The sequence below is a fragment of the Anarhichas minor genome, unplaced genomic scaffold, assembly GCF_050575085.1.
Source record: "Anarhichas minor isolate MPS153535 unplaced genomic scaffold, ASM5057508v1 ptg000005l, whole genome shotgun sequence".
Taxonomy (NCBI): Eukaryota; Metazoa; Chordata; class Actinopteri; order Perciformes; family Anarhichadidae; genus Anarhichas; species Anarhichas minor.
In genome coordinates, this window is record NW_027466451.1 from 2,756,529 (window position 1) to 2,780,985 (window position 24,457).

The 24,457-nt window shown below is 40.4% G+C and overlaps 1 protein-coding gene across 1 annotated transcript; it reads right to left on the bottom strand.

The window, feature by feature from the left end:
• Window positions 1-699: 699 nt before the first annotated feature.
• Window positions 700-22,667, bottom strand: slc12a3 (solute carrier family 12 member 3). Its single transcript, XM_076076073.1, has 26 exons — window positions 22,383-22,667; window positions 21,380-21,526; window positions 18,624-18,699; window positions 18,384-18,479; window positions 18,027-18,166; window positions 17,808-17,918; window positions 17,289-17,400; window positions 16,979-17,109; window positions 14,013-14,097; window positions 11,712-11,869; window positions 11,183-11,290; window positions 10,226-10,349; window positions 9,397-9,498; window positions 8,333-8,488; window positions 8,137-8,236; window positions 6,924-7,035; window positions 6,655-6,792; window positions 5,327-5,433; window positions 5,134-5,216; window positions 4,902-4,979; window positions 3,570-3,668; window positions 3,360-3,471; window positions 2,831-2,917; window positions 2,092-2,230; window positions 1,873-1,940; window positions 700-1,669 (listed from the first exon to the last, which is right to left on the bottom strand). The coding sequence occupies exons 1-26, from the start codon at window positions 22,665-22,667 to the stop codon at window positions 1,528-1,530; spliced, it is 3,096 nt and encodes a 1,031-aa protein (XP_075932188.1). The 3' UTR covers window positions 700-1,527.
• Window positions 22,668-24,457: the final 1,790 nt, after the last annotated feature.

A 24,457-nucleotide genomic window follows, 5' to 3' on the forward strand; every position in this document is an offset into this window, starting at 1 on the left:
GTCGTGTATAAAAAAAGTAGGCAATATTGCAAACCAATAAACAGACTACTCTAAAGCAGCTTTTGACATGATTTTTTCCCCCTAATATATATATATATATATATATATATATATATATATATATATATATATATATATATATAGCTTTTTTTCACTTACAATGAAGCCAAAGAAAACACTAAACAAATTCTGTTAAAGCAGGAGAGGTACTTTTAGCAGGACAGACATGTGTTACTATGCTTAATTGATTGAATATGCTGTGCTTAAAATGAAAATCACATGTAATACATGAACTACGTTTTATTTTAAGTGTCTTTTTTTTTACCTGTGATGCAAGATGACCAAGTATATGTCCATGAGATATAAACTGGGTCATCTGCTACCTGGTGGAGGGCTTAATACTGTTATTTCTCCTGTCATCATAACTTGGGTACATATTCCTTTCCAATTTGCTGGTAATACTATTTTTACTTGTTCATCATCATCACTTAACCAGAACACGTCGACCAGTGGCATTGTAAGCATGTTATTTTGTAAGAACCATCTGCAACCAAATCAAAACAAATCTTCTTGTCTGGTTGAAAGTCTTTCTTTTCTTCTTTAAGAGATTGTACTGTTTTGTCAGTCAAAGGAATATTACCTCTCAACACGCTGTTAGGTCGATCCATCCTAAATATGTTAATTAATGTGACTGTAATATGTATATAAGTGTTGTGAATGTTTGTTAGCATTTGTTAGCTGTTCGCTGTACTGGTGACGCACCGCCGCCATTTGGAAGAGTGTCTGTCTCACGTACGCCACAGTGGCTGTGGGCATATTGCCAAAGTGCAGTTAGGAGGGGTTTTAGCCCAAGAGACAACAGATATGTTGATCAAACATGTAATAATAGTAGTGTAACCTTTGTTATTTTGTTTATTACAACTTAATGTATTTTTAAGTGTAAAAATAAATATAGCTTGAGAGGACACTGAAGCGAGAAGCCACAGCGTTTGCCTGTTTCATTTATTTCCTGTTTTTCTCAGGCACAAAATCTGTGATCAGGCCCATTCATGCTGGGACCTGTAACAGTTGCATCATTAAATGCCTCTAAAGAAATGTTTGTATTACCAGGAAACATCTGTCTGGCCAATAGGGTAATCTGGTATTATCCCTGCATGGGGTCTTTTGATATAAAACGTGAATTGAACTACAGTAACTCACTCCTGTGCCATACATTTTTCTCATAATTGCTTATAATTGTACATCATTACAAATCATTTTGATTACCAATTACAATCAATAAGGGCTTCAGTTTAAAGTATATTCCATACAGTGGTTTACATTTGCAGGACTTCTTAAATGTGTTCATCATTCATTTGTTGAATTAAAGGCCCAGAACATTGTAATTACATGACACATGAATCATACATTAATTACAGGATTAGATGATCAACAGTCATCAAGGCATTGACATGTCTAAATCAAGATGAAATATCATGTTGGTGAGTTAATGAGTCAGTATCTGATTATTGGTCTCAAGGAGACATCTCATTGGCAGTAGAAGGTGAGGACATTTTCCTGGTTTCCTCGGACCAACAGGACTGGAGGTCTCAGATCATGTGACAAGAAGTCCAACCACGCCAGGTAGAGAGTATTGGGACACACTCCTCTCATCCCCACTGGCATGGTGCTGTCAGGAGACATACACAGTAATGACAAAGAAGGTTTAATGAGGGGAACAGTTTGTAGTGCTTGTATTTGGTCTGTGTATGCCGACAGGCTTTAAAAGTCACAACCATGGTTCAAGAGCCATTCACTGAGAGTGGAATGATGCAATTAGCTTACCGCGTACTTACACACATATGATTTAACAAGAAGAATCACTATACTCACATCACAATCAGAGCAGCTTCTCTGGAGTAATCCTGCAGAACCTCATTTAGACGAATTTGACGGAGAGACTGAATCACACAGAGAAAGTTACAAATTTAGTCAAGCAAGAAAAAAGGTTTCCGATTGATTATTTCTTACTCCTAAATTCTATATTCACTGTATAACAATGTGTGTGCTTCAGGTTTGATCAGTGTGTGTGTTTCTGTGTGTGTGTCAGACCTTGGCCTTGTTCCTCTCTAAATCCTGGTCGGTGATCATCCACTGCTCCTCCTGCTGTCCTGGTGGCCCAGAATCAGAGTCCTGTTTGGGATTTGTATCCAGTCTGAAGCGACCCACCATGTTCTCAAAAAGATGAACACTAAATCATAAAAAGACAAACAGGGATCATGGGTAATACAATACGTAATAAAGTAAATCAAGTATGGATGAATTCATTACTCTTTTACCATGATGACTGTTTTTTGTATATCTGGAAACCTCAATGTTGAGGTTTGTCTGTTATTCCATGAAAGCATGTACACATGCATGGCACTATTATTAACCTGCTGGCCCTGGGGCAGAAATGAGCTACTGACCCCCATTCTGGCCCAGGTGGTAAACCCAGCTCAACCCGGATCACATGTTGAATTGCATGATGATCGATCATTTTCCCTGCTTTGCTTCTTTCTAATAATAGCCTGCACAGAGCTTTGGCAGAGAGCCGCAGAAATGCGCCGCGCACATCCTGAAAAATGTGACGAAGTGCCAGGCTCTGAAGATAACGCAGAAGCTTGACTGGACTGGAGGCGGGAGGTGGGATTTACGCACCAGTACCTCACATCAGTTACAAAATCCTTATTAACTTCCAGGCACAGGAGCTCCTCCTCATCATCCAGCTATGGTGTGCACGAGAGGTGTGCACACCAGCCATCACAGAACATAGTCACAGCACAGACGGACAGCAGTGTAACTCGGGTACCTTGCGGGCTGGGGGTTCTGGTAGATGTCAGGAAGCACTTCAACATCATGGAAACCAAGACGAAACTTCTTGATCAGTGCCAACACCCTGGAAAGAGAATGTAAATATATAATCGAACGTAAAGTTTGACATTTTCCTTCAAAGTCACATACTTGTAAACCACAGCAATAATCTTTTAATCATTCTTCTGAGCAGGAAAAGCTGCCGGATGGGTAAACAGATAATAGTCTGCTAGCATGTTAGCCATTTTAGCTGTTATTACAGCTTTAAACAGACTGTATCCATGATTCATGTTTTTAGTTACACATGTTGTTTTCTCTCTACGTCCTGCTATGCTCGGCAATATGAGTCTTTGATAACTGGCTAGATAATTCATCCTATATGCAATTCTGCATTTCCTTCCATTTCATGTCATTCATGCAATTTATTCTGACGCGTTTTTGGCAAATGTGCTAAAGAAATCAGACGACGGTGCAAACAACCCAGAGAAATCTGACAGACAATAATAACAGTAATCTGAAGTGCTTACTCCTCTCTCTGCTCTTCCCTTTTGTCTGCATCTCCCCCCACAAACACGCGGACCTTACATCTGGCCCAACGCTTCCTCCGAGTCAGCAGGTAGGGCAGCAGCAGGGTCAGACCTGGTAAACCACACACACACACACACGATAAGGAAACCTGTGATAACACTCTTCAGAGAAGAGAAGAAGGTGATAGATGGATAGAGAGATGATCAGACCTCCATCATCAGACAGCCAGTACACATCGATGGTTTTCTTTCCTTGTTTTTTCTGGAACACCGTACTATGCTGAGGCTCTGCTTCAACGGGGACCGAAGCTACAAACAATTTTGTATACACAAAAAAAATGTTATCTTTTTACATTTTGATGACATCTATTTATTGAATTTCTGTGTATTCAAAAGACAAGGTGTGTAACATTTAGGGGGATTAATAATATTCATAACTATGTTTTAATCAGTGTACAATCACCTAAAACTAAGAATCTTTATGTTTTTGTTCGCTTAGAAAAAGCTGCACTCTGTCGGACTGAGCTCTCCATCGACACACACACAGACGCACACACACACACACACACACACACACACACACACACACACACACACACACACACACACACGCACATACACACAAGTGCGCAAAGGAGCCGCAGTGGAGACTCCAATACTCGAGTTGAGGACAAACTTCGCTTGTGACTGTATGTGCAATAAAATATTTGCGAGTAAAAAGCCAATACTTTATCAATACACCTATAATAAGCATATAAATGTACACCAAAGTGAAACCCAATCCGCAATCTCTCATTCCCCACCGCTACGTTTACAGGCACAGCACAAAAGCACATTTTGTACAAACAAGCCACACACATTCCTCGCTTCCTTCCAGTCTCGCTGAGTAGTTCATAAAGCTCACTTCCTTCCTTCTCTGCTTCAGTAGCCTGGCAAAGGGTTCACATCTGGTAGTTCTACTTTCAGTCACACAAGCATTATATTCATTTACATGTGTTACAGATATGTTGCACATTCCCCCACCGCAACCAATCAATGGGTTTGGTTGACAAAACAGAGGCATACATTTTCCTATGTTAAATAGTAACTACACAATCTACGCTTTCATGATCTCGTGAACTGCATTATTATCGTTTTTTGTTTGTAATATTATTTTTTGTTCATTGGTAAATGGCAAGCTTTACTCAAGATGTTTTCAAATTGCCAGAATACGTAAGGGATATGAATCCTGATGGTAAATGGACTTGTGTAGCGCTTTTCTAGTCTTCCGACCACTCAAAGCACTTTAACACTACATGTCATCATTCACCCATTCATACACTGATGACAGGGCTACCATGCAAGGTGCCACCTGCCAATCAGGACTCTAACTAACATTCACACCCACTCACAGCCTGTGAGAGCAATTTGCAGTTAAGTGTTTTGCCCAAGGACACATTGACATGTAGTACTAGTGGAGCCGGGTATCAAACCTCTGATCCTCTGATTGAAAGACAGCCTTGCTCTACCAGTGAGCCACAATACGTCCATGCATATACGTACATGTATTTGTTGTTTGTAGGCGGGAAGGGGCAGAAACGGTGTTTATACTCTCCTCTCGTCCATCTAAACCTGGATTAACTGAAATAAAAACATAGGGATTTGCAATGTACAGTATATGGATTCATTTGTAGTCAGTAACTCAAATGATGATGCATGAATGTGCACGTTGTTAACATCATTCTAGCTGCAGCAGCTCCGTGTGCTCCACTCTCATTTCAAATCAGGCTCTCACCATCTGATTGAGATGAACGAGAGACATCCAGTGCCTCCTTCAGTCTCAGTATGCACACGCCGTACTGCAGGTCGAATGCATCACTGAAATACATGGACAGCTTTATTGCAAAATATTATTGTCAGTGCTTATAGAATGGTTCAAAAGTACACAGACACACAGGATGAGGTTTATTATTTCCCACTGTACTCACTGTAGTATTCCGATGTAGTTGTGTGCAGCCTGAGGTGTTTCACTGCAGCAGCCTTTCTTGAATCCCATCAGTAAAACATTTGGCTTAATACGACCCAAACCTGCCCCCTGGTGGACAGTTAACAACAGGACAAGAAGAAGAGATGAGCCCGTCTCACAAAGTTCAACTACCTCAGGCTCTCTTTGAGACCTCGTCACAGAACCTAACATCGACAATCCTGGATAACTGATCTCACTCGGCTGGTTACCAACTGGCACTATTCAATCTGGCTTTAATCTAACTGCAAATGTGTGCACACGAGGAAAGCCATGGCCACATGTTAAGTAGCTGGTATGGGACAGTTGCTGTCATAGAATTGTTTTTTCTTCATTTTATTTCACTCTACTTTAATGAGTAATAATCTAAGATTCAACTTTTAACTGTCATATCTGTTGATGTAGTAATGCAGATAGTGGAAAGATCAGCGAGGTATGATGAAGCAGTATGTGACTAAAAGAGCTTATTGGCAGTGTGCAGACATTCTTTCTATTGTGGGTAAAAAGCTGACCACTACCTGTCATCACGCACTGTACTTATTATGTATATGGAATATAATCTAGTCTAGAAAACGATTTATTTTCAGAAAAGTCAAATCTTAACATTCACTACTTCAAACTATCTGCAACAGAGGTTATGTGTTGACCATAGAAGCACACTGATGAGACTGTACACCTCTACTGTGTAACAATGCTGCATTGTCTGTTCTAGTTGTCGCTTTAATGTGAATGCAACTTTTTGTCTATTCTAAACCTTTTTGTAGTATAGGCCCCAGATCAGCTTAACAACAGGAACACGTCCTTGTTCCCAACTCACATATGACTGAGCTAACCAATCAGAAGCTGGGAGGACATCCACAGAGGTAGATTCAGCAGATTATTGTAACTTTTTAGTCAGTGATGATTGTATTTACACCTGTAATATGTTAACAATTAACTGTGCAATCTTAACTCACCATTAACTCAAATATATAAATTGACCTTAACACTGGCATGAGTTGTGCCCGGCCCAGGACAGGAGGGCTCTACAGCGGGGCATTAAATCTGCCCAGAACATCATTGAAATGAGTTGAAATGTGTGCGAAGAGCCCAAAGAAAATGAAAAGACGATACCCACACAGCCACAGCCTGTTCATGCTGCCGTCTTTCTAATTCATCTTCCACCCTCCACTATATAATGTTGTTATTGCTCTTTTTTCTTATGTAGGATATGTGACAACAGACTGCATTTCGTTGCACAACCCTGTGTTGTATGATAGCAATAAACAAACCTCGTAACCTTGTAAATCTGACCTGTAGCAGCATGTTGACCCCTGATCGAAGCTCTGTAGCCACCACACCTCTGTAGAATGACTTGACCCTCCGTTGGTTCAACCAGGTAACATGACTGTCGCTGCTCGCCTTTTCCACTGCTGATTGGGAGGAACCAGCCTGACAAATACAGGGTCAAACAAGTAATAATTTCAGTCATCAACTGTAGAAGTTGTAATGTGTTTTAGTTAATCAAAAATGTAAACTTCACTGTCTGGTGTGTATATCTGTGCATGTTTAGTTGGACTCACAGTGACTACATTGCCACAAATCATGAGACTAAGATCCTTTGTGAAACAGGTGACGAGATCCACCAGAGCTGGACGACTGCTGGGAGGACCTGTTAGCACCAAACACTGGGGTCTGAAAAGTGTAGACGTTGAGCAGTTTAGTGCAGAGCTCCTGGACACACACGAACACTTCTGTTGATCACAGAAATGAGTATAGATCTTCTCATCTAACTTCCGACAGCAAAGCAATAGGTTATTTGCAGATGACTTCACATCTGCGTGCTTTCCAGATGGAGGGCGGGCAACTGGAGGCATGTTCAGCACTGCAGCAATAATGCCTATGGTTTGCGCTGTTTACCAAAAATAATTGTACACAAAGGTGAGAAGTTTAAAAAACTCATAAGAAACAGCGACAGACATAGATCAAAACCTCCGTCTAAAGTCTGGAGGAGCTAAAACTGACGAAAAACACAGACCATGGTGGTCGACAGATGAAGGCTTACAACTATTTTGTGAGCATTTTTGAAGGACTGCTGTCTTGTTTTTGCCCGGGTAGCTAGCATCGCTAAAAACAAATCTCCCCGTAGATAGCTAACTAGCTTTCTCTGTGTTTTTGTCATTGTTTTTAGTTCTTGAGGATGAGGTCATTTGTAATGTCGATCACCTCCACATTGGCCAAATCGGTCAAGTTGTGGGAAAAATCGCTCTTCTTCGTTTTGTAGGGATCACATCCAATATGTGTTTTTATTTTGTGACGATAGCTGCTGTGTGCAGGTTCAACCCTTTTAAGTATTCACTTTCCTCCACTTCCAATTCGCGCAGTATATAGGTTCTTCACTTCCTGCCCTCCATCTGGTTTTTGTGCGTCATAATATTCACATGATTGCAAACAAGCTACTACGTGTTTTTCCAAGAAACATTTAAATTCCTTGGAATAAGATCAGAATTCGCACCTATTACAGGGAATTATCCTCAAAATGCTTTTATGAAGGTAATGGAATTGATAGTTTCATTTGAAAGACACTACTTGGAAGGCCTACGACAGCAAGCAGCACGTTTGACTGAAGCTATTTTCTTCATCACCAGATATTGAGCTATGAAGCTCAGCTTAAGTATTACAATCACATTTCACCCCCACCCGAATTCAAAATACAACAACGCAACAAAACCAACATTTCTGTTCTAAAGGTAGACTACAGAAGACACTCTACAGGAGGGTGGTTCTGTCACTGACCTGTAGTTCTTGACATGGTCCTCCACATGGTTGAGACCGACACACTGGCTCAGAGCAATGTTGTAGGAGCTTGCCTGAACTGAGGAGCCCCAGTTTACAGCTAAGCACAGAGAAGAGCAGCAGAGTTGGAGAATGGAGTTTCTGACAGCACACTGTTTGTGGTTTGTATAACTATAGGCTTTGTGTTTGAGTTTACCAGGCTTCTTGTAGAGTGTGTATCCCAAAAGGAGGAAGACGACGCCAAAGGCAATGAGGGCTGCCCACCAAGTCAGCAAGAACATGATAACTACACAAACCACAGCGCCCAGCAACGACAGCCACTTACTGTAGAACCTGAAGGACGGACGCCAACCTGTAGATACACACACATACACATGCGTACAAACAACAATGTCGACACACTCTCCTGATCAAGCAGGAATGCCTAATTTATACTTCTGCAGAAAAGCTTGCTCGGAGCACCAGCAGAGCCGCAGAGATAGTTTGCGGAGCTCTCAGAGAACTGCAAAGGCCTCCTGAAAATGTGACCCTAACCCAAAGTCCTGTGCACAGCCTTCAGCCCTGAACCCTCTGATGTCACCTGGCAAATGGGTGAGTGTGAGAGGCTGCAGGGGCTGCACAATTTCACACTTTTACGCCCTGATTTGAACATCCTCCAGGCTCTTGCATTACTAGAGGAGAGGTCATTGCCACATCTATTTACTTGTTTTTGTCAAAACAGTTTCATTAAGCAAAATTAAAAGAAACGGTTGATGATAAACCTAAGTACCATCTTAAATCTGAATTGTTATTGTTTCTGTATGAATGTAATAGACTGAACACATTTACGCCTTTGGGCGTCCCCTGGTAACGCTGTGACAGTGGGATTGGGCCTTTGACTACATGCCCGTCTACGCGGACAAAGCAGAAGTTTGATTGAACATCAGAGCAGGGAGATGGGTTTTCCCCTCACGTCCTGTTACAACGTTCACCTTTATTATTCTATGCACAGGAGCTCCTCCTCATCATCCAACTTCTCCATAATCCTTTTTCAGCCACGGAGTTGTGTTGGGACAAACTTATATGGAACTATTGAATCACACCTATCAAATATATCAATGACCACATGACAAAGGATTTGAAGACCGCAAAGCATGGGTCAAAAATAAATGACATGCTATAGGCAATCCACCGCAGTACTGTATATGCCTGGCGTGTGCTAGAGGTGCCTGCACCAGCCCACTCACAATGTACTGCAGAATTATAAATGGAGCTTTTTACCTGGTGAGTTGGTGATTGAGGCATGGAAGCAGCTGAAGTTGATAAGAGAGTATGAGCAGAGGAAGAAGTTGGAGATGATGGGAGCGATGGTGTTCAACTCGGCTGATGGAGAGGAATGACAGAATTTAGGAAAATCGCAGTTATTACCCAAAAGATTTTCAGAAAGTGAAACACAATTTTGACACTTTTTTTATGCAATAGCAGTTTAATGTATCTACATGCTGTAATTACATCTCAATACAGGAGCTTTCATTGTGTGTCCTCCATTCCCACACTGAGTTTAAATTGCTGACAGGAAACAACGCAGCATGTCATCCAGGATGGCTGTAAAGTTATCTGATTGATATGAGCCTCAGTTTTTACTGTTCCTTCTCCTGACACTGTATCAGAGTTGTATTAAGTTGTTGTTAATGTTAATGCAAACCCAATATTTGTACTAATGCTACTTCATAATAAATAGGCCCGACTGGTGAAACCTAGTGTGACTTATATTGTGAAGCAGTCAAAAGAAATGCAATGTATATGTCACCAATGTTTTTGCCAAAAGACTTGGCGATATGGGGCATTTTTTTAAGCCGATCATTTTTTTTATTTTTGCAAGGTAGAACAAGCAGCAACAGTAAGCTGTTGGATAAAGAGCTTCCATCTCATCAGCATACAATATACAGTTGTTATTGCTGTCTTGGAGCAAGTCTTCCCATTTGAAGTTCTGGTTTACTTATTTTCCAGTTCACATTCTCATTAAGACATTTCAGGACGTTCCCATTTCCAATAAGACTATAATTGCTACAATTTCTCGTGGGTTCAGAGGTTCTCATCAAAGCCTCACCAATGAGAATGAAGCAGGCAGCGATGATGTACGTTAGCAGGTAGCCTCTGAGCGGTTCATCATTCTTGCCGTAACCTTTCCCAAAGATGCCGATGAGAGGGTAGAGTTTGTCCTTACACAGACACTACAAGAAAAATCATATTTCTCAGAAAATAATTATTAAAAGCTTGTATTTAAACATGCGCAGGAATATGGAAACGGTTGCACTGACATTTGAAAATAAATAACATTCACAAAAGGTATTTTGGCGACTGTGGCTCAGTGGTAGAGCAGGGTCGTCCTTCAATCAAAGGACGCCAGACACGCAACCCCAAATTGCCCCCATAGGCTGTTCCTACAGTGTATGAATGTTAGTGACTTCTGATAGGCAGGTGGCACCTTGCATGTTAGCCTCTGCCATCAGTGTATGAAGGGGTGAATCATGACATGTAGTGTTAAAGAGCTTTGAGTGGTCGGTTGACTAAACTAGAAAAGTGTTATACAAGCACAGTCCATTTACTATTTATTTCATCTGGTGTATTTGTGTGTGTGTGTGTGTGTGTGTGTGTGTGTGTGTGTGTGTGTGTGCATGTGTGTGTGTGTGTGTGTGTGTGCGTGTGCGTGTGTGTACTTGTATAGCGCTTTTCTAGTCTTCTAACCGCTCAAAGCGCTTTAACACTACATGTCATTCACCCATAGCTACCATGCAAGGTGCCACCTGCCCATCAGGACAATCTAACCATTCATAACATACACCGGCACAGCATTCGGGAGCAATTTGGGATTAAGTGTCTTGCCTATAGGGACACATCGACATTGACTAGTGGAGCCTGGGGTCGACCACTGAGCCCCAGTCACCCTCAAAGGAGAGAGAGAGAGTGTGTGTGTGTGTGTGTGTGTGAGTGTGTGTGTGTGAGTGTGTGTGAGTGTGTGTGTGTGTGTGTGTGTGTGTGTGTGTGTGTGTGTGTGTGAGTGTACCTGGAAGACCTTGGGAGCAGACACCAGGCAGGCCAAAGCAGAAGAGAGTGTCGCTCCAAATATACCAGCAGTGATGAGAGGGGCGAAAGCTGACACCAGGCTCATCGACTAGAAACACAAATGTACTGTTTACTTATTGGTCTCATCTCTCTCACCAGAGGATAAAGGTGATCTACAGTTACTGATTATTACAGATATATGCAGAATGACATTATTGTTGGCTTGTTGCTGTCAGTGTAATCATCATATATCTTTCATGGAAAGAAAAGTCAAATAAATGTCTGAGAACTGACAGGAAAGCTTCATTTTTTGGCGACCCCAAGTAGCTTCACAAGGTCAATGTAAAGTTTGCTTGTTTGAAATTCTAAAGGAATTCATCAGCCAGAAAACATGTAAAGATGTCTTGTGCTTTGCAGACTTGTGATGTAGACTGTAAACCTTGTGGGTAGTTATAGACCATATCTAACACGGTGCAGAATAAAGCCACATTTAACTCATCTGTGTGTCCTGTGAGTGGGTTTGTGCTGACCTGATAGTAATTACTGATGCCATAGGTGCATGTGTTATTGATACACTCAGTGAAGTCCCATCCATATTGACAAGCTAAACCAACACAATCCTGACGGGATGAGGACGGTGACAGGGTGTCGTTTAACAGGCCAGACGCATCCCGCAACACACAAGATCCTGGGAGGAAATAAACACACGAGGACACAAGACCGCATGAAAGAATATGCATATGCATACACAGGATTATTTAACCACAAATCCCAAAAATAATTAAATGAATGATGTAAATCATGAACGCAAATGTATTGTGGATATTGTTTGTAATTATTGGCACTGGTTAGTGGTAGAAATAAAATCTATGTCCAAACAAACAATCCATATCCACATTCTATTCAAATGACTAAATTCAAACTTTTGGGAAACACTTTAATTTACAGGTCTGCACATTTCTTGTTAAGTAGGTGCTAATTAGCAAGTAACATTATTCAAATTTCTTTGAAATTACTGCCAAATTACGCCAATATTTAACTCAGAATTTATAAAAAATTGACTCCAACATTATTTAATAATCATATTCTGCTATTTCCCAATATGCAGTAATAAATAGCTGGTAATCAATTTAATATATTTCCAGTAAAATAATACTAATTAAGTTTATTCACACGGTGATTCAAAGTCCAACTCACTATATGGACGAAAGGCAGTCTGAGATATAGATGTGGTAGGCAGTCTGACATATAGATGCGGTAGGCAGTCTGAGATACAGATGTGGTAGGCAGTCTGACATATAGATGCGGTAGGCAGTCTGAGATACAGATGTGGTAGGCAGTCTGACATATAGATGTGGAAGGCAGTCTGAGATACAGATGTGGTAGGCAGTCTGACATATAGATGCGGTAGGCAGTCTGAGATACAGATGTGGTAGGCAGTCTGACATATAGATGCGGTAGGCAGTCTGAGATACAGATGTGGTAGGCAGTCTGACATATAGATGCGGTAGGCAGTCTGAGATATAGATGTGGTAGGCAGTCTGAGATACAGATGTGGTAGGCAGTCTGACATATAGATGTGGAAGGCAGTCTGAGATACAGATGTGGTAGGCAGTCTGACATATAGATGTGGAAGGCAGTCTGAGATATAGATGTGGTAGGCAGTCTGACATATAGATGCGGTAGGCAGTCTGAGATATAGATGTAGTAGGCAGTCTGAGATACAGATGTGGTAGGCGGTCTGAGATATAGATGTAGTAGGCAGTCTGAGATATAGATGTAGTAGGCGGTCTGACATATAGATGTGGTAGGCAGTCTGAGATATAGATGTGGTAGGCAGTCTGAGATACAGATGTGGTAGGCAGTCTGACATATAGATGTGGTAGGCAGTCTGAGATATAGATGTGGTAGGCAGTCTGAGATACAGATGTGGTAGGCAGTCTGACATATAGATGTGGTAGGCAGTCTGAGATATAGATGTGGTAGGCAGTCTGAGATACAGATGTGGTAGGCAGTCTGACATATAGATGCGGTAGGCAGTCTGACATATAGATGCGGTAGGCAGTCTGAGATATAGATGTAGTAGGCAGTCTGAGATACAGATGTGGTAGGCGGTCTGAGATATAGATGTAGTAGGCAGTCTGAGATACAGATGTGGTAGGCGGTCTGAGATATAGATGTAGTAGGCAGTCTGAGATATAGATGTAGTAGGCGGTCTGACATATAGATGTGGTAGGCAGTCTGAGATATAGATGTGGTAGGCAGTCTGAGATATAGATGTAGTAGGCGGTCTGACATATAGATGTGGTAGGCAGTCTGAGATATAGATGTGGTAGGCAGTCTGAGATACAGATGTGGTAGGCAGTCTGACATATAGATGTGGTAGGCAGTCTGAGATATAGATGTGGTAGGCAGTCTGAGATACAGATGTGGTAGGCAGTCTGACATATAGATGTGGTAGGCAGTCTGAGATATAGATGTGGTAGGCAGTCTGAGATACAGATGTGGTAGGCAGTCTGACATATAGATGTGGTAGGCAGTCTGAGATATAGATGTAGTAGGCAGTCTGACATATAGATGTGGTAGGCAGTCTGAGATACAGATGTGGTAGGCACTCTGACATATAGATGTGGTAGGCAGTCTGAGATACAGATGTGGTAGGCAGTCTGACATATAGATGTGGTAGGCAGTCTGAGATACAGATGTGGTAGGCGGTCTGAGATATAGATGTGATAGGCGGTCTGAGATACAGATGTGGTAGGGAGTCTGAGATATAGATGTAGTAGACAGTCTGAGATACAGATGTGGTAGGCAGTTGGGACATACAGTACCTATGGTTGCAGAGATGATGAGGTAAGAAATGGTGGTCCAGAATATTGCTGTTAGTGTTCCTTTGGGGATTGCCACTGTTGGATTCTGGGAAGGAAAGGACAAAAGACACAAACATCACACTTTTAAAGAGTAACTTAACCCCATTCACGCACACATTCACACCTACAGGCAATTTAGAGTCATGGACTAACCTAAGCTGCGTGTCTTTGGGCTGTGGGAGGAACATGCAGACTCCACACAGAACAGCCAGCCACCTTGGATTGAACCCATGCACCTCTTGCTCTTGCTGTGATGGGCAGTGCTAACCACTACACTACCATGCCGCACCAATACTACAATTTACTACATATTTTAGGATTTAATCATTAGTTTATCATATTAATTTAACATTTAGCCTATAATCTTTATTTTATTGTAAACTTATATTGTTCTTTGATTTGATTGCTTCCCGTTGCATGTTTTCTCATGTATTGCTGTCTATTTATTTATGCAGAGCATTTTGAATAGTGAAAACTAACATAATCTCTAAAAACTAAGCAACTATGGAATTGTATGAAATTGATCTTCAAAGTACAAAGTGTTGTATGACCCAAGGAACACAATCTACAAAGACAATAAGAAAGAAGCTAAGTGGAATGCCATTGCAGCAGAATTTCACAACAAGTGAAAAGACATACCTGTCATTTTGTTATAGTCGATTTAATAATAATATTTTTGGCCCCTCAGTTAAGCAAAGGAACAAACAGCATTGAAACAAAACAGCACTAGATGTCCAACCTTTGCAAATGCCAATTTGTTGACATATAGCAAAGAACGAAAATAACTCAGATCATATCAAAAAACAACTTTTATTATGGCAATACATCAGAAAACAATATGGATTATTACAAAAGGCGAGACAATCACATTACAAACACTCTACTTATAAACAGTCCCATTAAATATTTACAGCAGTCATCAATCCCTCTGCCAACACATTCCACTTATTATAACATGCGATCCTGCCAGGACACACTGTACTGTGGTGAGATAGTGAAAGCACTAAAGATCTCCCTTACATCAAAGGTTCCCCCCCTTGTTGCTGACAGTAAGCATCTGCATCCCCAGATGTCCCTGTCCCTCGTTCAATAGTCTCGAGTCTGTGAGTCAGTTGGTGTCAGCGAGAAGCTATGGAGGAGGCAAGCAGCCATAACATGTGTCCACTCTATGTCCCATCTTGATTCCTTGGTAAAATGCTCTCCACCTTGAAGACAAGGTGCCAAATTCATTCTCAATCACTATTTATGACCGACACTGCTGGAAGTTCAAAATCCTCCTCTCTTTGTTAAAGTGATGGCCAGGGTACGGTCTCATCAGTTCAGTTTTCAGTCAGTGATGGCACATCACCGAGTCAGTCTGCAGTCAGTTAAAGGGCTATTTGGTGGCTGGTGATGCTGTGTAGCGACAGCCTACAATTCCAAACATGCAGTGCTTGACTGATTATTGTGAAGTTTGCTGTTTTATGTACTAAAAGGCAAATGTTACATTTTATCAGTGTTCGTTTGAATTGTGTCTCTTTAGAACATAGTGCTTTATGTGGGTAATTGTCAGTTTTGTGCTGGTTTATGTTATAAATCATACTATTTGTCTGAGCTGAAGCAGGCCACCAAAGCACTTTTTGTGAATTCCTTCCACTTCTGCACGGCAGGTAGAGCAGTGGATACAATGGAGCAAAGGTTGCCTACAATTGTTCAAGAACCACTTGAAAAAGGAGGCGAGACCAGGATAAAGGTGCTGGATGAAACTGAGTCATCCTCCCACACCCTTGTTCAAGTTCCTGCCTACCACCACAACAGTGGCAACAGTATAACTTCCAGAAAATTCCCAGTACCTCCTCTGTCAGCTACCTGCTCTGATAGGACCCATGACAAGGCAACTGCTGAACCCAAATCAGCCTAACTGGAACATAAGTGACTTAAGCAAAGACTGTGGGAAATGCTCAAGGCTGTGCCAATTGTGCCAATTGTCCTTTGCGTGATGCCCTTTGATGTAAATGTTTTCCATGTAAATAATTATGTAAGGAGTTATTTTATGTTTTTATGATGCCCTCATCTTTTTTCTAAATGAATAACATGACTGTACATGTATATAAAAAATATATATATTAGATGTAGTTTCATATCTGGTTTAAATTTAGCATCTTTATGAGTAATGTGTTTTGGTCTGTTACTTTAACATTTAGTAGGACTGTTTGTAAATGACCGTTGATGATAGCCATTACTCTTGACCCTACTGTTCTATTGATTCATTACCTCAGTAAACATTTTATACATGAGTTTATAGTTGTAATTGCTAGATTTAAGTCTTCTTCAAAACAGAAACTGATGGCCCCATTTAGAGTAAAATACACTTTAGGGTGTAGCTTGTAATTGAGAGGTCGCTACCACGGTGTTGTCCGGTCTGGGTTGTTCATGCTTCCCTCTTACAGCTCTAATTCTTTCATCGTGGGTTTCAAGTTACCTGTAACCTTTTTTGATTTCCTAAAAATGTCTTATTCAGTGTTGTACTCCACTCTGTTGTGTCGCTTGTGGTTGGCAAACTAATGGGTGATGATGACTACTTCCACTTCTCATATGAAAACTGCCTTCATATACATAACCTCCAGATCAACCAAAAGCTCAAATATATTGTGATAACCAGGATTCAGTCACTATGCATCTTTAAGATACAATGTGTAGAATTCAAATATGTTGCACTAAAGTCTTGCATCTGAATCTATCAACAACAGTTTTCATCTGAAGAAGTGGTTGGGGGGGATTACTACATACATATTGATCAAGGTTTGTGTGTATGTATGTGCAGGAACAAGATGATGTCAGGGGCAAGCAGGCATGTTCATATACCACTGACAACAATGCATGGTTTTCTAAATTTAGGATTTTACAAGAAAATTAATAAACAGAAAGAAAGAAAGAAATGAACATACCTTCAGATCTCCTGAGATGTTAGCTCCTGCCAGAATGCCGGTGGCGGAGGGGAAGAAAATGGAGAACATGCCAAAGAAACTGCCCTCTGGTCCCCGCCAGCCAGGTACAAAGTTGGCAGCAAAGATATCAGCTGTTGAAGGTGAAATAGTTAGTTTATCGAAGAGCTCCTAAAGGGAAAGACTCAAAGATGGGTTATCCTTGATTTGTGTATAAACCACCATACACATATTAAATAGCTCAACGCTGAAAGAGGAAACGTTGCACTGGCTTGCAGGAATATCATACTCTGAGCAAGGACTAAACAGTCACCTCTGTAGCTGAAGAAACCCTTGGCTTGTTTCTGTGGTGAAGCAGGAGTGATCGTTCCAACAACGTAACTGACAAATGACACCATGATGACCAGGAAGAACAAAACCTGTGCCTGTGGAGGGCAGAATATACGGTAAACATATGGATGCAGACAGAAATGTACATGCAAGAACAAGCTAATGTATCTCAGCACACTAATAAATAACCTTGGTCTTATCCCACTAGCTAGGATGAACATGCTCGATACCAAGCATGCTGGAAATAAACATAAGGAACATTCTGATGTGTCCACTGCTCCTGGTCTTTATGCTAACTTAAGTATGGACTGCTGGCTCCAGCTTTATGAAGGTATAAGTGGTATAAAAAATAAAGAAAGAAATAATGAATTCTGTAACTTCTGCAGCGATAAAACATTCAGCACATCAGATAAGTCTTTTCATGTACATTTTAAAATCCCAACAATTTGTCATCACTCACGATGGCAGTTCACAATGGTCTCATATATTTGGTTGAGCTAACCTTTGACTCCCACGTCATGCCAGCCAGTGAGATACCCAGTAGACATGTGACTGTAATGATGCCAACGATGCGGATGTCATTGATTCGGTCCACCATGACGGCTCCATTCTCCTGAGAAAGAAGAAATGTCAGTGTGTTTCAGAGAAAGAAAACTGTGATTACTGTACAGTATCATTGTAAAAGTTGCTCCACATACATATTAACACACATCCTACTTACATACATGAGGTCTGTAACGGTCTCAGCAAAGCCCACAGTGTGCATGGCCACAGCTACAGCATTGGCAAAAGCAAAGATCAGACCAATGGACCCACCCAGCTCTGGACCGAGGCTGCGACTGATCAGAAAGTAAGTCCCACCTGAAGACAGAAGTGGGCGCAACAGGCAAAATGTATCATGGGAAACGTGTTCATCATGTAAGGGATCACTGGCATTTAAAATTGTATACAATGTCTGATACAGCCCACATGTTTTGTTTTTCTCATATTAATCCTGATTAATTCTTTGTATTTTTGAAATATTTGTAATTTATTAAGTAGTTTGTTGTGTCACGCATGAGTCACTGAGGGAACAGACCTCCTTTGACCTTGCCATTGGTAGCGATGGCTGAGGTTGAGAGACCAGTGATCCCAGTTATACAGGAGGACAGCAGGATAATCACCCAGGTCAGACCTGACAGAAAGACACACAGAGAAGGGGAGAAAGGATGACATGAGCCACACTGACTCTCTCATAGGCTGACATATCAAAGAAATGTTTTGGTGAAATTTGCATCTACAATGGACCGAGCACACAAACAGGTTTTGTTGGACGTACCGATACCAGCTTGAGCAGTGATCCAAGGCAACCTCAAGTACAAGATCACCCCCCAGATGTTTAACATGCAACGGATCTACAAACAGACAGTTACGGACAGAATTGAACAAATACACAAGATCTGGTTAAACCAAGACAGCATTTGAAGTGCAACACCAACACCAGTAAAGCATGCCAGAGGTTCCTCAAGAGGAAAGGATTCTTTCTAGAATGTCTTCATAGTGTTTTTCTCTGGCAGAAACGCGCTTTATTGAAAAGAAGTCAGAGCGGCTACACAAAAACGTCGCTCTGAAAATGGCCACATACATTAGTGCTAAAAAAACCATTAGTGCTCCAGTGTTGCTCCAGCCTGAGCTCTAACACACTATGACGACTGTAGTGTAGCCGGACCTATTTGGTGGAAATGGTGCTTTCTTAAAAAATGGAAATTATAGCCGACTGAAGACGGGCAAGCAGCTTAATCAGTAGAAGGTCCAAAGTAGAGACAGTATGACATAGTGGTGGATGTACTTTCTTGCTTGGTAATACGCTTTGAAGAATCTTCTTTAATCCACAACAATATAGTTGTCAAACAGGATTTTTCTGTTGTATAGATATAAACAATATAAAGGATTATTAAAGATAATTGAAAATAAATTAATAAGTAAAGTCATGACACAGCATGGACTGGAGAAGCCGAGGATCGACCCGCCAATCTTCTGATTGAAGGACAACTCCCTCTAACATTGTGTGTGAGCCAAAGGAAAAGAAACCTTATTGTACTGCAAGTCTCATGCTGTCTCTCTCTCTCTCTCTCTCTCTCTCTCTCTCTCTCTCTCTCTCTCTCTCGCTCTCTCTCTCTCTCTCTCTCTCTCTCTCTCTCTCTCTCTCGCTCTCTCTCTCTCTCTCTCTCTCTCTCTCGCTCTCTCTCTCTCTCGCTCTCTCTCTCTCATACACACACACCTTCGACCACCCACTCACACATGAATGCACATGCAGCCCTTCAAACTCAACACAATAGAATAGATTATACCTTTGAGGTGCAGTACATTTCTGTTTATAAATTACAGGATCGGCTATTGAGCTTTGAACATGTGTGTGTGTGTGTGTGTGTGTGTGTGTGTGTGCGTGTGTGCGTGCATCTTTTTAGAAGTGCACTTGTGTGCCTACATGCAAACATATGTGATTGCTTGACCATATGAGCTGAGAGCAAGTGGCTCTCATGGCTGATATTCAAAGTCATCTTTTAGGCTTTCTGCTGAAATAAGTCAACAGGTGATTAGAAGGTAAAAACTTTGAAGGGATATTGGAAGAATTAAAAAAAGCAATAGTGAACATTTTTTTAAATGCTTTAAAGGGAAAATGTACAGATGAGATTCTTAGTCTAATGCTGCACAAAAATGCATTAAAGTCAATATTGTTGCTAATCACTGACTTATATCTGACTGTAATGAAATACAAATAATTTGTCATAGCATTTGGCAAACAGAAAATAATTGTTTTTGGTGCTTTTTATTTATCTAAAGACATAGTGTCATCACCTCAAAAAATAAACAGTGTCATCACTGTGGCGAGATGTTAAGTCTTTCTGGATGCTCAACTCTGCACCCCTTGTATGTACAGTAGCTTGGATAACTTGTCCCATGTCTTTTTTTTACCCTTTGTAAATTATATTAATGATACTTGATAATTGATAAATGATGATAATTGTGATTTTCAAACCAAAATACAGCATTCAATATTTAAACTTAAATCTGTTTGTGTTTTTCAGAAGTCTCCTAAATTGCCATGATGACCAAGATGAGTGTAAAGGGAAAATCCCCAAAGGACATTTATGTCCATTTGAGATTTATTTGTGAGTGTGATAATTCAGATCAATGTACACTATGCAGGTTTTTTCACACAAAGATGTTTTGACATTGATCTAACCTGTGGTTTGTGTCTCTTTTAGCTGTCATCAGCACATTAAAAAAAAACAAAATGAATTTGAGACCATGACCTGAAGTCTGCACTGGGAGAGGATGGGTGGTGGTGGCAGGCAATACAGAATGAGCTGCCCTACCACAAGACTAGAGACTGAACATGTTCTTTCCTTCAGATAATAAATATCTAATAAATGGGACTGCAACTGCATTTTGTTGGGCAACGCTGTGTTGTACAATGACAATAAATTATACTTGAACCTTCCTGGTGAGACACTGACTTATTCAGAGGTCGTCATTTCATTGTAAATAGTTCAGGAATAGTTTTACTGTAATCTATCCACAACAAGTTACATATTGACCCTTTTTCCATGTTTTTTTCTCCTGTCAAAGGAGCATTGTGCTGAGATTAACTTTCAGCTGATGAAACTGTACCTAATTCACATCTCTAAGACTAGACGGGTTTCAATCCAAATGCAGAGCAAGTTTCAACATCATTTACAGAAAATCTGCAAAAGAAAAATGCAAATAATCTGATTTTCCATCCATTGCCGCAATGCGAATATTAGAACTTAAGTGTCTCGAAATGATCAACTGTTGGTGCCAATGATTCAGTCTGGTCCCATTAAAAGGAGGGTGCAACGAGAAGACGTAGCCTATTAAAAGGATAGCAGTCAAACTTACAATAGTGGAAAACAATGTGAAAAATGTGACAGAAATATGGCCTTTATGTTTGTTTCATGCATTACCTTTGAACGGAAGCAGATCTAATGATTGTGCAAAATGATTGCCAGCGAGTCAATCGTGCACAATTGCAGAAATCCCAAAATCCCATACTAGTGTAACCCGGCCTACCATGACTCCCTGTACCCAGCCAAAGCGGGGAGGTTCAGGTGGTGGCTCCTTCTGCTCCTCCTGCTCCTCCTCGCCTTCCTCTGAGCTGTCTTCTCCTCTCGTCTGTTCAGCTGTTGTCTCCTCATACAACGGAGGTCTGGAATCAACCTAGTCAAGTAAAGTCAAATACATTTTTACCTTTATAGTCTAAAATCACTAATCACACATTTACAAGAAACATAGATTTTGTTGATAACCAACACTCGAGAAAGTAGACATTGTCACAGAAATCAAGAATGACACAAATTAGTTAAACATATAGAGTTAACTGTTTTCAAGAATATCTTTGGGGACTTTTGTATATTGCCTTTATTATAGTGCAGCAGGGAGAATGACAGGAACGGGGAGAAAGAGGGGATGACATGCAGCAAAGAGCTGTGGGTGGAAGCGAGAGCTCATCCCTAACTTTAGTTCATATTTAATTAGTTTTTCATGGTGTATGAAGAAAATTGTCAGTTGCTATTGGCAGACAATAATAAAATATATAAAGTATATAAAACTGGTTGAACACAGAAATGTCCAAACTTGAAATGCTATCACACACAAACAGAAAGATGTGGTAGCAGGACTAGGACCACACTGACAGCTTTTCGTCTCACACTAGATTTCTGAATTACAAACTTTTCTAAATTATTTCTATAACAAGTTAGTAAGTAGCAAGATGTAATCTTGTACACAACATTCTATTTTACAACAGAAACTTTGGCTAAAAGCATCTTTGTTTATAGTAATGGAGCCAGTATTGTCGGGTCAAGGAGAGATAGACGACCTGAAACTTAAATAATGTATCATGGGAACAGAGTTTGTTTTAGACCATTTGAAGCATATTCAGTGGAAATTAGACGCTAAAATTGTGAACCAAAAGAATACTATATTATTACTGACTATTCAACCTGCATTTCTGTTATTCTTTTTCTTAATTTTAGTCATTTGAGAAGAGCAGAGACATGCAGAGACTCCTCACCTCAGGGTTGGCATGCAGCTGGTACAGAGATGGCCTGAAGCGCCTCTGTCGGCCGAACACCTCTGTGTTGGCGTAGAAGTCATAGTGTGGCGGGGCATCCAGAGTCTCATAGCCAGTTAGAGCATCAGATCCATGAGATGCTACACTGCTCCCATCACCATAGCAGTGATAGTAGCCCGACTCATCAAACCCTCCAGCTGTTGCCTTCGCATTGACTACTGACGGAGGAAGTGTGGGTCTGTATGCAGCCAGGTGAACACCGCTGCTGGTTTCTGGTGACTCCATTCAGAATGGCAGATCTGTGTTTTCTGTATTTAAGTGGATTGCAACTGCAAAGACAGCTAAGACGATGAGTTTTGTGTCAAATCTTTTCTTCAACAGCTGTCGAGGTGAGGCCATTCAGTTATTTAAGCTGTATGAAGGAGGCGTTATTGCTAGGGCTGGTTCTATGCTGTGTTTGACCTTTACCAAGAAGGAAGGGCCCGGGGCAATGTCAGAAGACTAGTTCACTGAACAGTTAAACAAGACTATTTACAGGAGCTATTAAGCATGGCATGGGAAATCCCACATATCAGGATCAACCAAAAGATCCTTCTGGACGGAGCTGGCCCAGGAAATAAAAAGATCCACAGATAATTCAAATAAAGAAGTATTTATTAAACGTTATGTCTGAAGAGTCTAAAGTTACAACATTTTCCATTTCCAGAAGCTCAAATAGTGCAGAATTATCCGATTTGATGAATCATAGCCAAAGTATTGATTTCTTCTTTCCACGTATCTCCTCTTTATGTGATGGTAGGCATGTGTCTTTGTTGATCTGCATATCTATGTTGAGTTTAGATCAGTTTGCAGGAAGTTGCATTTTGTTTCTGGTTATACAATCAAAATGATTCATCTTTAATTTCCAGAGGAGATCATTAAGCACACAAACAACCTGTAAAATAACCTTGACTGAGAACACAATGGCAACAATGTTTGTTAAGAAAATACTCTATAAATACTATTTTATTTTAATGTCATTATAATTATTGTATTTATAATTGTACTCCAGGAGCTTATATCGAAAAATCAGTTTCTCCTTAAAACAAGAACAATATATATTTGTTGTCATAAAACAAAGTCTACCAATAGAAAATTATAAAATGATATATTCTTGTTAGGTCTGGGCAAGTTAACGCGTTATTATTGCGTTAACGCATTAATTAATTAACACCGACAATTATTTTATCGCGCGTTAACAGCTGTTTGTGTGGCGTCTCTTCCGTCTCTTCCTGTTTCCTTCACCTACATTCCCCTGGGTCCTAAGTCCCTCCAGGTACAGCTTCTTATCACCCTCTATGTACCAACATACAGTTATAACAAATACCACACATATTACGGTAATCAGCGTTGCATATGTGTCTGACCAAAATACCAAAAAAATCTAAAAATAAATGATTCATTTAAATTATTTATTTAGAGTTTTTAAAGTGGTTTGTTTGTAATATGTATAATAAGCATCATTTAGTTATTGCTTCTGAGAATTTAACAAACATAAAAAAAGGAAGAAAACATGACGTAGATAGGTTTGCAGTTTTCAAGGTGTATATTTCAAATTGCATCTATTACATGAAGATCGTTGCCCAGCACTAATTCTTATAAGTAGTTACGGGAAATTATATCACAAAAAAAAACGTTGCCATAGCGTGAGAAGGATCTCGTTAGAACAAGGAACGTTTTACGTTGTTTTCTTGTCATGGAGACAGCAATACGCTGTCCTATTTTCCATAGACGACACAAGTTTTAAAATAAACATGTAATTTATTATACTGCATTATATCATAGGTGGAACACACTGACAGGCCCATATCTTTGGACTTCACAACACCCTCATAGCATGATCATATTATGATGGTCTGTCAAGTACAGTTATCTGCCGCTATGGTTAACCGACGGCATTAACTGTTCATTTATAATATTTAACTGCATGTTAATTGTGAAATACTGTAAGATACTGTTGTAAATCCATCTACAGCAATTCATTACAGTGTTGTAATTGACAGGTCGCTACCACAGTGTTGTCCAATCTGGGTGTT